This window comes from Pristis pectinata, chromosome 5 (assembly GCF_009764475.1).
Source record: "Pristis pectinata isolate sPriPec2 chromosome 5, sPriPec2.1.pri, whole genome shotgun sequence".
NCBI lineage: Eukaryota > Metazoa > Chordata > Chondrichthyes > Rhinopristiformes > Pristidae > Pristis > Pristis pectinata.
This window is the reverse complement of record NC_067409.1, coordinates 38,680,177-38,696,718: the sequence shown is the minus strand read 5'-3', so window position 1 is coordinate 38,696,718 and position 16,542 is coordinate 38,680,177. Positions and strand designations below refer to the sequence as shown.

The 16,542-nt window shown below is 38.5% G+C and overlaps 1 protein-coding gene across 1 annotated transcript in view; it reads right to left on the bottom strand.

The window, feature by feature from the left end:
- Nucleotides 1-12,652: 12,652 nt before the first annotated feature.
- LOC127570934 (pituitary tumor-transforming gene 1 protein-interacting protein-like) overlaps nucleotides 12,653-16,542 on the bottom strand; it is a 54,617-nt gene continuing 50,727 nt past the window's right edge. Inside the window, exon 7 of the mRNA XM_052016890.1 lies at nucleotides 12,653-16,204. Within this exon, the coding sequence (XP_051872850.1) occupies nucleotides 16,155-16,204 (50 nt within the window). The 3' untranslated portion in view covers nucleotides 12,653-16,154. The remainder of the gene's footprint in view (nucleotides 16,205-16,542) is intronic.

Below are 16,542 nucleotides of genomic sequence, written 5' to 3'. Positions count from 1 at the left end.
AATATATTTATGTTGTTATCAAAGCTATAGAACAATAAATAATTCTTCTGAACAGGAACCAAATAAGTTCTGGTACCAGAGTGTGTATTTTCTATCTTCTGGATCTAAGGATAAAATGCTCAATAAATCCCCATCAAAGGATCCTTTTCCCTAGGTAAAACTTGGATGCTTCTTTGTTGCAAACATTGTTTATATTTTAATGGTATAGTGAAACATTACGCATCTTCTCTCATTGAGCCAAAAAAATCTTTAAGAAAATACTGGGAAGTCTGAAACAAATGATTGCCAATAAGACTTCCATAGTTTAACTTGGTAACACAACAGTCTTCCAAGTTTTGAATAGTGACAGGTAGCAGCAAGTTTCTGCCTTGCCATTATATGCTGAATTTGGTGGAAACAACATATTCAAGCTACAAAACACAATCTCCTTCACTGTTGTTTACTTGTCTTGACAATGAATGTTGAATGAGTGACAGGACACTAGTATGGACTAGTATAGCTCTGTAATTCAGGGATAGTTGGATACAATGAAATAATTGAAGTCAGAGGAACTTGGGGAAAAATTCAGCCCAGCCATATTCTTTGCTGCACCTTGACCTTAGGACCATCAGGTATTTTAAATTAAAGATGTTGAGTTAATTCCAAAAATTTTTATGTCCAGCTTTATCAATGAAATTTCTCATACCTTTCATATTTTCTTACAGCATAGAAGGACGCTGTTCAGCCCACTGAGCCGTTGGCAGCTCTCAGAGGAATCTCATCAAACCTATCCCTCCCTGTTCCCTTTAACGAAGTCTCTTGCCTCATTTCTCTCATCTCCCTTCACTCATCTCTGCTCATCACCATTCATCCTTTTCCTCCTCTCCCCCATTTTTCCTTCTTCCATCTTTCCTCCCCTCACATCTGTGGTAATCACGGGGTTAAAACAACCATCACCATACAGGAGAATGGAGAGAGTGTTCAGCCTGAACGGACACCTGGAGGTAACCACAAGAAGGGTGGTTAATGGTTTGTGAAGCTCTCTGAGAACATTAAGGGAGCACAAGCCAAAAAGTTGATAACAGACTCAATCGAAGAAGAAGTTGTCCAGATTAGTTAATCGTAGAATTCTGAGTTGGAAATTGTTATGAGGGGCTAACTGTGGCAACTAATCTATGGAGTGGACCTATCAGGGCGAGCTGTGATGGGATAAAAGATAATATGTCAGCTCTGAAACACCTCTGGAAGTAACCAAGGCCTCATTAGCTCTCTGGGTAGTTTCCATGGTAATAGAAATAACCAAAAGCCTGGGCTAAGAAAGAGAAATACATAAGCGGTAAGGCCTGTTCATGAGACTGCAATCCCATCAAGAGAATGAGGTTCTTTATGTTATCTATGGTTAATGTCAGCAGCAATCAATTATATGCTCTTCTGTAGCTGGGCAGGCAGTGACTAGTGTGGTACAGCTGAGATCAGTGCCATGTATCAGCTTTTCGCAATATGCATCAGTGATTTGGATGAGGGAACTGCGTGTAATATCCTGAACAGGAACAAAATAAATTCTGGTACCATGGTTGTATCTGCATTCTGCCAACAACAAAAAACTGGGTGCAATTGTGAGTGGTGAGCAGAAGCTTCCAGATAATTTGGACAAGTTGAGTGTCCTTGTAAATCATTCACTGGGAGCAAACATACAGGTGTGCAAGCTTTGATTGCGAGAGGTTTTGAATGCAGAAGCAAGGATTTCTTTCTACAATTGCACAGGGCATTGGTGCGACCATGGCTGGAGTACTGTGTGCAGCTATAATCTCCCTATTTAGGGAAGGATATATTTATAATAGAGAGAATGCAGCAAAGATTCACCAGATTGAGTCCTGGAACACCAATTAGGCACTAAGTCAGTTAGGCCCATATTCGCTGCAATCTAGAAGAATGGGAGGGGATCTTATTGAAATGTACAGAATTCTGACAGGTAGACAGACTGGATGCAGAGAGGATGTATCCTCTGGCTGGGAGCTCTCAAACCAGGTTTCACAGCCTTAGGATACAGGGTAAGAGGATTGAGACAAGGAGTAATATTTTCATTCAAAGGGTAGATGAACCTGTGGAATTTTCCATCACAGAAGGTGCATGAGGGCAAGTTGCTGATTATACTTAAGAAGTTAGAAGGTAGATTTCTAGTCACAGAAGACATCAAGGGAAGTGGGAAAAACAGGAAACTAATATTGAGAAAGAGGATCAGTCATGATCTTGTTGAGTGGCAGAGCGGGCTCCAAGATCTGAATGGCCTATTCCTGCACCTATTTTCTCTGTTTTCTTTGTTTCAATGCCACTTTCAATGAACCATGCACATATACTCTTCAATCTCACTGTTTTTGTACACCTTTTAGAATTCTCACCTCTAATTTATTGTGCCTCTTATTCTTCTTAACAAAATGTACCACTTCCTAATTCTCAGCACTAAATCTCCTCACAGTTCACTATGCTTCCAAGTTTTGTGTCATTAACAAATTTGTAAATTGTGCCCTGCATATCCAGGTCCAAGTCATTACTATATATTAAGAAAAACAATGGTCTGAGTACCAGTACCAGAATGCCAGGGGAACTCCATAGTGCACTTTCTGCCTTTCTGAATAACAACCTTTTACTGATACTTGAAAAGCAAAGGAGCTACCAGTTTCTGTTTCCTGTAATTTAGCCAGTTTTCTGTCCATGCTGCTACAGATCCTTTTTATTTCAAGCCTTGATAACATGCTTATAATGTGGCATTTTTATCAAATCGTGATAAGGTGACTCGGCACTTTTCAAATCCTTTCATTTATAGTAAGGAACATTATGCTACTTTTATCTGGCCATTCTTCACTTTTGAACTTAATCCTGTTCTCACTTGATGTCTGCACATGTGCACTTTCAGTAAAGATTGCTACACCATGATCACAAGTGATAACTCTGAATAGTTTCCTCCTCTCAATCCAAGTTTCTGACTTGAGTCATCTACACTTTCCAGATTTCAGATAGCTACATTCAATTTGATACTTACACTGTATGAATTTATAATCTGTCTTGTATTAAATAATACTTTCTTGACTGTGTTTTTGTAATGATATTCCATAAATTCTGCCAGTTTGGTCAAAGAATTAGGATTACTACTGCAATTATGTACACTGGATTCTAATGAGAAAAAGATACTTAATGTTTCTTGCCCATTTACCACTTCTTACAATCCGTAAATGTAGCAATTGTGTGTTAGTGCCTTGCCTTCAATAAACATGGTCACATAATTTACTTGTGTCCCTGATCACTGCCACAATTGATGAGTATTATTCTCTCATATTTTTAAATTACCTTTGCACATTTTCTAGCCCTCCTTCTACCCTGATTCCATGACTGTAAACAAATTGACATTTTCTTCTACAATAGCTTTTAACTTATTGTTCAGTCATCTATGTCTAGATTTTGATATTAATCTTCTATTTGATGAAATGCGTTTCATTTGAGCTCCTTCCAATTTATTCTTGAGATATGGTTACAACAATCTATCATTTATTAAGCCACTTATAAAATCTCATTGTTTTCATTACCTTCCACATTCATTTGCCTACTTGCAAGAGTGCCTACAAGAAAATGGCCAATTATGGTAATGTTTTAAGTTCTGTACTAGAAGTGTTAAAATCTACATCATGTGGTACCTTCATTGACCTGCCAGCCAGTAAATCTGTTTCAGACGATGATGTCCCTCTGGATAAATGGATGAGTGTTGTACATCTGGTTCCAGTAGACAGAAAAAGTGGTGATAAGAAATCTGAAATAGCAAAACATAACATGTTAACAACTCAAAATAATAAATCAATTTCAATTTATCACAGAAACTTACATTTGCCTTTTACTGACTTATAGAAGGATCAGTCATGTTTGGCCCCACATCCTTGTACCCTGTAAGTTCCTCAACTGATCCTTTTAAATTATTAAGGAAATCCGTTTACACTACCTTTTCAAGTAAAATATTCCAGATACTCATAAGTAAGTGCGAGCATCTCTTCACATCTCCTCTTTAGATTTTTGGCTGTGATTTTAAATTCATGATGTTACTGACTCACTCACCAGAGGGATAATTTTCTTCTACCCATCCCATCAAATCTTTGATCAACATAAAAAAACATTATTAAGACACCTCTTAATTTTCCAAGTACCCTTTCTAAACTTTCATATACCCCCCATTATTCCAGTTAAGATTCATATACCCCCCATTATTCCAGTTAAGATTCAATCAGTGTTTTATATAGTCTTTGTTTTTATATTCCATTCTACTACTTAAAAATACAAATAATCTGTGTCTTTCATTTTAAGCAGCTTATTAACTTAACTACTAATGAAGTAGAGCCACTGGCATGTCTTCTTCATGATTGCATCAATGTGTTGGGCCCTGGATAGATCCTCTGAGATGTTGACACCCAGGAACTTGAAGCTGCTCACCCTTTCCACCACCGACCCCTCAGTGAGGACTGGTGTGTGTTCTCCCGACTTCCCCGTCCTGAAGTCCACAATCAATTCTTTGGTCTTGCTTATGTTGACTGCAAGGCACCACTCAACCAGCCGAACCATGTCACTCCTGTATGCCTCCTCGTTGCCATCTGAGATTTTACCAACAACAGTGGCATCATCTGCGAACTTATAGATGGTGTTTGAGCTGTACTTAGCCACACAGTCATGAATGTAGAGAGAGTAGAGCAGTGGGCTAAGCACAGGACCAGGGACATTTCCCTGAGGCACCTCTTTACTGATACCCTGAGGTCTGAACTGATTAACCTCCCATAATTGAACATCTTCCATGTGTGAGGTATGACCTCAGCCAGTGGAATTTTACCAGAGGCCTCCTTTGATATCCCACTCAGTCAATTAGTGTTTTGATGTCAAATACAATCACTTTCACCCTGCCTCAGGAATCCAATTCTTTTGTCCATGCTTGGACTCAGGTAGTATAACATCTGGAGAGGATTGGTCCTGTCAAAAGTAATCTTCAGTAAATAGATTTCAGGATAAGCATCCTCTGTTTGATATCACTGTTGAAAAAATTCTCCCAACACAATTCTGATGATGAATATTAAACCGATGGGGCAGTAACTATCTTGGTTATCGTTATCCTGCTTTACCTGGACAGGATAGACCTGGGCAATTTTCCACGTTGTCAGGGAGATGGCAAAGTTCTTGCTAGACTATAAGAGGTGCAGTTAATTCTGAAGTATATCTTCAGCACCATTTCCAGTATGTTGCCTATTCCGATGGTCTTCGCTGTTTTCATTTCTCCCAGGCAATATCACATGGGGTGAACTGAATTGGCTGAAGGCAGACTATCAACTTGGCACTGCTAGCTGAAGATGAATGCAAATGCTTTGCCTTTGGCCCTGGTGCTGAGCACATCACTGTTAACATTGAGATGCTTGGTTCTGTCTGTAACATGCATCTAATCCTCTGTGATAACTTCACGGGGTTGCCACCTCAGTTTTAGGCGTGCCTGGTTCTAGTCCTGTCATGCTCTTCTACACTCATTAAACCAGGATTAATCCTTAGGCTTGATGGTAATGATTAAGTGTGGGAAATGCCAGGCCAGGAGATTACAGATTGTGATGGAAAACAATTGTGCTGTTGTTGATGGCTCACAGTGTCTCATGGATGCCCACCGCTGAGCTGTTCTGAATTGGCTCATTCAGCATGCAGTTTGTCCCACATAACAAAATGCAAGGCATCCTCTGTATGAAGATGGGATTTGTATCCACAAGGTTTGTGTGATGGCCACTCTTACCAACACTGGAATGGATAGATCCATCTACAATGGATAGGGTGACCTTAAGTAAGCTTGTTGGTTCTCTCATGATTGACCACAGACTGGGTCTGGTGGCCATGTCCTTCTGGGCTTGGCCAGGTCAATCAAGTGGTGGTGTTACTCATGGCTATGAGGTGGAAGTCCCCCATTCAGAGTACACACCTTTGTTACTTTTAGGGTGCCATCAAGTGCATTTCAACATAGAAGTGCACTGATTCTTGAGATAAGGTAAAATGGGACATAATCAGCAGGATGATGATAAGTGAAAATCAAGAGAAGCATTTCATGCTCCTGTTTGACCTGATGTCATGAGCCTCTGTGGAATCGAGAGTCAATGAGGAGAACACCCAAGGCCTTTCATTCTTCACCACGTAAGACTGTGCTACAACCTCTGGTAGGTCTAACCTGTCTGTGGTCCAGGATGTACCGACCAATCACAATGAAAGATTCTGGGTCATTCTTTAAGATTACATCAAGCTGTTGCTCAACCTGATATAATCTCAGCCTCAGGCTGTGGAACAGTTCTCTGAATTGAAACATTAGGTCACAAGTGTTTGTGATAAGGTGTGTGTGCAGTCAACTGAGCTGGAATTGTCTTGAGCATGTCCAGATAGGGTGCCCAGCTGAATGCACTGGGATCTGTCTGGTTTTACTTTTATTGTGTTTAAATGATACAACTGCGTGGTTTACCACATTGCTGTAGGTCCAGACTTACATGGTAGATTTTGTTTTCTTAAGGAAGGATATCCTTTTTAACAGCAATGCCCTTTTGTTTAATTAACCCAGATTACTTAATTAACTGAATTTAAATGTCCTTTTTGGAGAGATTTAGTCCTGGCCTCAGATTACAGGTCCAGTAATTTATCCACTATGCCTCTGTTCTGACTACTTTCATGATCAGCCCTCCTTGAATACTTCCAGTGGGGCTTTAGTGAACAGGGAAATAATACCTGCTGCAATATGCACCAAAATGTCCACGCATAGCCTCTGTGGATGCTATTTTATTGATCAAAGGAAATTTAAGGTATTCTTTAAGGAAAACAGGCAATACCAATTCCATCCAGAAAGTGTGTTTTTGCTTGTTCTCTATTGCACCTTTAACAGAATTTATTTATTGAAGATAATTATTAGGATAATACAAGAACTAGCAATTTTGCCTTACTGGTATCAAGGTACACAACATTTAAGATTTTCAGTCGGAGAGATAACTGAGTAGTTAATATTATGGTACCAGTCCAGTGGTCTAAAAGTAAGCACTAAGTTTCCCACCAATCCAAATTTCAGGAAATGTCAACGTAGAATATTTCTTTTGTAAAAGATGCATCAATAAAGCAAATTTCAAGATTACCTGAAACTAAATGTATTCTATTATCAATACGTTACATGTAGAAAGAAACAATCTGATATAAGCTGCCACATTAGGTCAGCCGGTCCTTTCCTTTCAGAGACATTCCTTCTGTTCACCCATCCCCCTCCTCCTCTGCTATCAAAAACTAACTTTCTCTCTTTCCTGTTCCGATAAAGAGTCTCACACCTGAAACATCAGCTATTTCTCTTTCCACAGATGCTGCCTGACCTGCTGAGTGTTTCTAGCATATTCTGTTTTATTTCAGATTTCCAGCATCTGTGGGATTTATTTTTGTTGTCATTCCTTCTTGTATCCTCCAGTCTCTCACAGAATATACACTGTAGTGCATATAATAAACTGAAAATTACATGCAGTTTGTGGTCTTTTAGCTCAGGTATTTTCAGCCAGTGTTGCTGCCCCCTTCATTTATTTTAAATGCCTTGAGCTTTATAAGAGGAATTAAAATCCATCAATATTGTGAGATGACTGAAAAGATCAGTAGACTGTAGAGAATTTCAAAGGTCAGAAATGAAATGAGTTCTGAAATTCCCAGGGTGAGCTTTGTAAAATGAAAATGGCACCTGGTCTGTGAAGGTGCATTTATGTGGTTTTAGCTCATGCAACCTAATGTGTTTACAGTGGAGCAGTGTTATAATGTGCAAATTTAGATGTGGAGTAATAATTAGACTAATTTAGAAATAGCAATTTCAGTCTATTGCACAGCTAAAACACTGCTTTAATTTTTCTTTATTTGCCTTCAGCTCCACAGGAAAGTATTGCTGAAATATTCAGAAAGGATGAACATAAATAAACAAAAAACTTTTATGAACTTTAACCTAGCAATCAGTAGATCTAATTATGCAAGACTCCTACCAGTGCTATCTAATTAACATGCTGTATGATGGTGTCAAAAGCAACAAGCATATGAGCTGCATTATCAAAAGATTTATCATACTGAAATTTATGATTGCCACATGGAAGCATAAAGGATTTTGCAAAAGCCCTGTACAAAGCTTCAAAAGGGATGTATTTCTGGTTGTTATCTCTTGGTGCCTTTAACAGAGGAATTTGTTTGCACAAGATACATATTGTGAAAATATGAAAACACAAACATTTCCTGTTGATCAGCAGCTAAGAGCACAGCCGAGTATTTTATTCATTTTTCAGGATCTGGGCTTCACTGGCAAGACCAGCATTTATTGCTCATCCTTGATTGCCCCTTTTGAGAAGGTGGTGGTGAGCCACCTAAAACTGACTTCCTTGCTCGGCCATTTCAGCAGGCATTCAGTCCACCACATGGTGTAGGTCTGCAATCACATTTGGTCAGGCCAAGTTTGGTGCCATATTTCCTCCCCAAAAGACATTAATGAAAAATGTTTTTATACAACAACCTGGTAATTTTTATAGTAGCAGTTAAAATTTGAGTTGTAGCTGATCCAAAAAAGTTCCAGATTATTTAAGTGAATTTAAATTCCACTGCTGCCATGGTGGAAAATTGTGATTGTTTGCCCAAGATGACTAATCCAGTAACAAGCAGAAAAGAAATGCAAACCTGATGTGTTCGGTAAATGTAGGATGTTATTGTTGAAAACAAATACGTAATACTATTCCCATGTTGGTACATTAGCAAACCACTTTCCATCCACCTTCACTGGTGATACAAGGCCTTTATACTGGATATGGTGCAGGGTTGGTGACAAGTAGTGGACACCTACTTGTTTTACATTTGAAAGGCATCATTATCGTTGCTTGTTTACAACTCCTCAACATTGCCCACCTATGCTCCCAATTTTGCCCTTTCATTTCTGCACCCTTCATCCATGCTTTTGTCATCTCTGAATATGACTGTTTAACACCTTCACTGCTGACCTACAAAACGCAACACAGATTTTCAGTATCAGTTGGATCTTGCTTTTGAATACAACTGCCCAAGCTGGTTCCATTTTAACTTGCATTGGCCAAGAACTTGTGGTTTTAATGATGGTGAAACATTTCAGTGATTACACTGCAAAACCAACAGCAGTTCTGAGTCATCACATAATTGGCAAAAAGCTGTAATCCAGGAGATACCGTCGGTAACAATTTGCTCCTCTACAAGCTTTGCAGATTGAAATCTTAGCAAATCAATGATTCCTGATGTGTAACTATTTCATAATTCCATGGTTTTAGGATTAGTTTTGTCTTAGATTTTTCTAGGGCATTCCACCTACAAATTTAGCCTTGTGTTTATGTCCTAATTTTAATATTTCTCTCTGCAAAATGTTCAAATAGTTAAAAATTAGAGCATTTTACTTCCTAGTTTGCTGTGAGATTTCTTGAATGTGATTGGCTGCTCCACCTGCTGGATGAGATTACTGTTGCTAATGCCATATTGAAATTAAATCAAGGATTAGGGAAATTCATGCCAAAGCAGCCATCAGTTCTTTGTAGGTAGCTTTCTTCAAGGTCAGCAGCAAACGGCGTCATATTTTTAACGACCACAAAATCCAGGCCAAAATCTGAACATCTTGCACTGGCCTCCAGTTGGCCAATGTGCTAAATTTGAAAAACCTTTTCTCAACCTGAAATCATTTAGTATCCTTTACATAATCTCCTAAACCAGTTTGTACTTGCAGGAATTTTTGACCATTCCCAGCACTGGTTACCATTCCCAGAATTTTCACTTGCTTTAGCCCCTCACCTTGAAATTCTCTTCCTGAACCTTTCTACTTCTCTGTTTGCCTTTAAAACCCCTCTGAACGAACTATTGAATGGTTTGCTCTTATCCACATTCAAAGAATCCCAAAAGACTAGTCTATGCAGTACTATGTAGACACATGAATGATCGAGAAATGGGGGGCTATGTGGAAGGGAAGGGTTAGATAGATCTTAGAGCAGGATAAAATGTCGGCACAACATTGTGGGTCGAAGGGCCTGTACTGTGCTGTAATGTTCTATGTACTAACCAGTACCTTAACCAAGCTTTAGGCCATTTCTCCCTTCATAGCTCACCACCCACCAGCTTACCTGTTCCTATCATTTTTCTCTTCCCCTGCCCCCTCTGAATTTTCATGGGATGTTATGTACCTTAAAGGAGCTACTCAAAGCTGCTTGTTTAATGAAAGGACAACCATTACCATGGGTGGTAGCTTATTTTTACTTTGAATCTTTACTGACATCTCTTTGTAAAAGTCTTTTGCAAGTGCAAAATTATATTTGTGACATGGCTCATTGTAACTTCACAAATAGAACTTTTGCTCAGCAAGGAAAATTGCTAATGCTACAAGCAAGTTTTATCATTTGTCATTTATGTCTGAGCATGCACATTCCAGGTAGATACCACATGTCTTTTTACTACTGAAATGCTGATAAACATGACTGCAACTTAAGCTTAATTAAAATCATATAGTACATCACAGGAGGCCAATCTACCATTGTATCTTTGTTCACTCTCTGAAAGAGTTAATGCACTCTGCTTCCACCGCCCTTTACTGAAGAGTTCCAAAGACTCATGACCCTCAGAAACAATTTAACCTCATATTTGCCCTTTAGTTTCGAACTGACTCCTAGTCCCAGAATCTCCCGTAACAGGAAATATCCTCTCCAGATCCACCCGACCAGACCTCTCAGGATCTTGTACGTTTCCATCAAGTTACCTCTCTCTCCCCTAAATGCCAGCAGATACAATACCAGCCTGAGAAATGAAACATATTTTACAATTGCAGAAAAGGAAGGCAGGATAGAGAGAACAAAAGTGGAGGTCTTTGACAGGGTGGAGACCAGGAAAGAGTGAATGAAAGAGGGTGGTAAATATGTGTCTGCAGGTGAAATACCATGAGTCAAAAAAGAGCATTGGAAATGTGAGAAAACACCAGGATTGAAAATCAAAAAGCTGCAGATGCTGGAAATCTGAAATAAAAACACAAAATGGTAGAAACACTCAGTTGCTCAGGGAGCACCTGTGGAAATATAAACAGCTAATGCTTCGTGTCCTAGGTCCTTCTTCAGAACTGGAAAGAGAGAAAACAAGTTAGCTTTTAGTAGTAGAGAAGCTGGGGGAGGGATGGGTAGGACAAAGAGAGAAGTGGAGGGATTGAGTTTGCCTCTATTTGCCTGGAGGAAAGGAGGTTAAGATGTGACATGATAGAGGTAAATAAAATTACAAGAGCCATAGATAGGGTGGATAGCCTGAGTCTGTTTCCCACAGAAGATGTATAGAGGGCATAAGACTTAAGGTGAGAGGGAGGAGGTTGAAGGGGCAGGACAATGGATATTGTATACATGGGCTTTAGTAAAGTTTTCGACAAGTTCCCTCAGTCAGCAGATCCAGAAGATTAAGGCACAGAGATTCATGGAAGCTGGTAAATTGGATTCAAAATTAGCTTGGCCATAAAAGACAGAGGGTAGTGGTGGAGGGGTGTTATTCCGACTGGAGGTCTTCGACCAGTTTTGTTCTGCAGGTTTCACACTGCCACCATCAATTTCATCTGTTACCTCCTCAAAAAATCCTATCAAATTAGCGAGACAGGGTTTCCCCTGTACAAAGACTATCCTTAATCTGTCCATGCCTTTCCATATGTACATAAATCCTCTCCTTGAAAATTTTCTCCAGTAATTTCCCTCCTACTGACACAAGGCTCACTGGCCTATAGTTACTTGGCTTATCTCTGCTGTCCTTCTTAAATAAAGGAGCAACTTTAGCTATCTTCCAGTCTTTTGGTACCTCACCTTTGGGTAATGAAGATGCAAGTCTGTCAGGGCCCCAGCAATCTCTTCTCTTGTTTCCCATAGTATCATGGGACAGATCTCATCCAGCCCTGGGGATTTGTCCACCCTGATGCATCCCAAGATATCTAACACCTCCATCTTCTTAATAATGACATGCTCCAGACTATCAACATATCCCTCCCTGAAGTCGCTGTCCTCCACTTCCTTCTTGGTGAACATAGATGAAAACTATTCATTTAGGAGTTCACCCATATCTGTTGACTGCACACAGAGATTACCCCTTTGGTTCCTCAGGAGACCCACTCTTTTCATAGCTACCCTCTTACTCCTAATATACTTATATGACTCTCCTACACCCTCTATATTTCTTGTGGGACTTGCTTGATTGCAATTGCCAATATCAAGACTGGGGCCCAAGCCAGGGTGCTGCACAGATTAGAGATCATTGGACCAAGAAGTATACCAATGAAAGCCACAAGTGTTTTTCTGAACAACTCAGGTCCTGGAATTTTCTGTTTCTGCTCTCCAGTCACAGGGTGAAGACCCCCCCCCCCCACCCCCCCCCATAATCGGTCATCAGGAACTCAGTCCTTTTCCTTCATTTTCTGAATCAAGACCATGCAGCAAGGGACAACTGAACCACTTAGTCCAGTACATAAAAGTAAACCACTGCTCAACATGGACATGGCTTCATGTTCGCCCAGCAGGTCAGAAGGTTTTAGTCAAGACAACAAATTTTGTGTATAAATATTTAATTTTATTACAATGTAAGGGAAAGAATACATTTACACATACTGTATGAGGAAACAGACTGTTTAATTTATCACTTCTTTTGGCATTTGTAGACATTATTAACAAATCATCTACTTGATTTCTACCAGAGAAAAAAAGATTGCAACACCCTCTCTGTTCAGAAAGGTTTAAAAATCTTAGAATCTGAATTGTCTACAGGCAAGTATTTTGTCTATCATCATTACTTTCAAAATAACATAAGCATGTGACAAATGCATACAGTTTAATTTTTTTTAAGTAGACACCAATATTCATGATGCAAGTTGTGTTATGGCAATAACAAACTTCATTTTAAACCACAATGTTTCTTATATGTGGTTAATTATTGCAGTGCAATTCTCAATGAACCTTTTCTTCTGCACCGAAATTTATAATCTTTGTTATTACTAAAAATACTCCATTATGATTCAGAAAAAAAATCACCTACTGCTTCTAAATGAATCATATCACAAGTGATACCTTTAAGAACAAGTTAAGGCTTTTTGCTATATACAAAGTACATACCTCTGAAAATAGTGTGATTTTGACACCATCTACCTCTACAAAATACAAGCATAACTAAACCTTCAGTTTTGATAAGCTGTATTAAATGGCAAAGATACCGTTTGAATTGAAACAGACTGTTTTAATTGAATGCAGCATTTTTGAGAAAGCTTGCTTTTTAAAACATCAAGTGTGCAATATTAAAATAAAGCCTAGAATACAATGTTGATTTTAATTCCCATCTTACCAATACTGTATACTGTAAGATAAGTAGCTAAAAAAAGCACTCATTGCAATTATCAGTCTGCTGAAAATATATAATAATTGTTGGTTTTGTTACAAAAGTACAATCAGCCACATCAGAAGAGGTATATCTACCTTCAAAAAGGCAACTTAGCATATTTTAGAAATTAGTGTTTTACAACAAAGCAAATGTTTATTTAAGCCCATGTCCATCCAGTGCAAGGAATGAATATTTATTAGTAGCAGTCATTGTGGCCAAGGGAGACCCACAACGGTTTTAAAAATGACACAGCTATGGACCTGGGCAGGTGAGGTCAAGAAAATAGAGATCGAGATTTCAGTGCAATTTAATCTTCTTGGGTTAAATGTGGCAAAGTATCTGATAAAATCAAAGACAGCCTATTCCTATTCCCAAATCTGACCACTCTGTTAAATTACAGAACATTAATAACGAGAGGCCTATTCCATATTCCTCAGGATTTCTAACCAGACCTTAGACAAACGACTAGTGGAGGCTGTGAAACTGAACAGTCCCCGCTGGGGTTTTTTAGCGGCTACCCCTGAATATGACCAAAACATAACTACTTTAAATAAATTAATATTTGGACCAAGAGGAACTACAAAAATCTTACAGTTGTCATTGCAGACTTCGTAAAAGCATTCAACTCCACGGGGAACAAATAAATAGTAAAAGCCTTGGGTCATATGGAGGTCAATAAGTATTTTTACTAACCTCGTTATGGACATATTCAAACTTGACTATGAGAATCGAAGGTAATAAAGCTAAAAATTGATCCTATTCCTATTAAAAGGGGGTCAAGCAAGGTGATTCACTTTCACCTATTTCATTTCATGAAATCATGGACACTTAATTCCATTACTTAGATAAGGAAGGATGTGTTTCTTTATCTAGATAACAGTGATATAGATTGTACTACTCTAGTTTCTGCTGATGATGTAACCCCCGTGAATGATTCTCACAAGGGTTTATCTAAAAATCTTAGGATGGTCAAGAAATGTTGTCTTAAAATCAGATTGAAAATTAATGTGAAGAAAACAGCAGGTTTTTAAATGATGTTCAAAAATAAGATATTACTTTTAACACCGTTAAGAACTGGGAAATTAGTAATATTGAACTTTTTTTTTAAACTGCTCCTTAGTTCTTTTGAAGAATATTTGGGTGCCCGAGTAGACCCTTGGATCAGCTGCATGGACAATAGCTAGTGGAAGAAGTTAGAGAGCTGGTCCCCAAATTTGTCGAAGGCCAGGTGAAAGCCTATGCAGATAATCGAGATTTTTAAAGATTTTCTAATTCCTTAATTTTATTACTTGCTGCCTTTATGTGAGGTATCACAGAATACTTAATTAAAACTCGATATTAGGAATTCTATTAAGAAGTTCTTGCTGAGTTGCATCAACAATGGAATTTCATACTGGAAGGCTTGTGATAAGAGGACTAGGGGTGTCCATTTTTCAAGTGCAGATCCTCATCTTAACAATGAGGAAATTAAAATAATTTCTACATGTGAGTAATGGCCTGGTCCCCCGTTTGTTTGAATATGTGGGTACTAACCTCGAAGATGCCATTATTAGATATGAGAAACTGAAATGTTTGAAAAGTAGTACAATGAGCAATGACGATTTGGATGTCAGTAGTATTGAGGACAGCTCTTGCAAAAAGATTAATCCTTGGAGGAATATAACAGGACCAGCCCCAGGGGATCAGGTTCAGGTATTTTACAAATGACACTGGTTGAAATGATTGGATAGGGGGTCATATCCTGTTTAGACAATCTAATTTAGAAAGTCAACATACTGGTTTTAAGAATCAAATACCTATCCCATTAAAAGTAATCTTGGCCTGGCTAGACCTGGAAAGAATAAATCCTGTGGGCATTGCTGGATGACCAAGGAAACCCTGGGCCACATTTCCAGGAGATATATGCCTGTCAAAACCCTAAGATCATCAGGCATAACAGCTGTTGGGATGAAGTTACAATAAGCTCTCCCAGTGTAAATGGACTGTTTTTATGGATGATTTGTTGATGTTGCTGGAAAGGTATGGATACCACATGTTATTTTTAGTAAAGAGAACTCAGCTGCACCGGTTGAAGTAACTATTGAGTTTGAAGATAAAAATGGCTCCCCCTGTAAGGCCTTTTTAGATACTGTAGAGCTGAGTTTGTGCATTTGTTTGGCTTTGTTATTGGAGCTAGGGGGAAATGATTTCCAAATAATAACTTCTTTAAGAGCTTTCTGGGGATCAAGAAATTTAAGGGTTTCTCCTCCTTAGTATCCAGGACCAATCTTTTATGTACAATTGACTTTTAAAGATTTTTTATGATGGACTTAAGTGGTTGAGTTTAATTTCAGTGCTCTTGTTTTTTTTTACATTATAATTTATTTTAATCTTCATGGTTTCAGGTTTCTAGTTTAACTTTTTAATGTCTTAATTTAACTACTATAATGTTGTAATTTATGTAACAAGTTCTATGTTTTAGAATTTTCTTTTCATTAATGCATCAAATGATATAACTAATGTTACAACTCATCTATGGTCCAAATCCTGTCTCTGTTCCTGTGGTGGGTGGCTTTCATCAATTTTTTTGGCATCTTAATTCGTTTCTGACCTAACACCTCGTTGTACCTTGAAAGAGGTAGCAATATGTAATTGTTAAATATAAGTATGGAAAGACAGAAGTATTAACTAAATATTGAAGCAACAGATGGACAGCCACTGAAATTGATTTAGCCACTCTTCGAAGTCCAAAGTTCGAATCTCTATTCATTCTCAAACCTGCGAAAGGTGGGTTCTGAATTCTGAATAAGACCTGAAATGAGAAATAAAAATCCTCTTAGGCATGCAGTAAATTGACACAAGAACTCAAAAACCAAATACTAAAGCTTTACAGTAACTTTTACAGTTCTTACGTTCTTAAAACATGTCTAACCAACTTGAGAATGTTTTCTTAATGAGTAACAGAGTGTTGAAGTGGTGTATCATTGGAAGGACAAGCAAACCAATATCAGTGTCCACTACCATGCCAATATTCCCACCATTGAAGGTCTAGTTACTTTCAGACAGCTAGACTGAGCATGCCATATTGTTCAGGTGCCTAACAACACTCCTGAAAACTCTGCCAAGGAAAGAGATTACCAGGCAGACAGA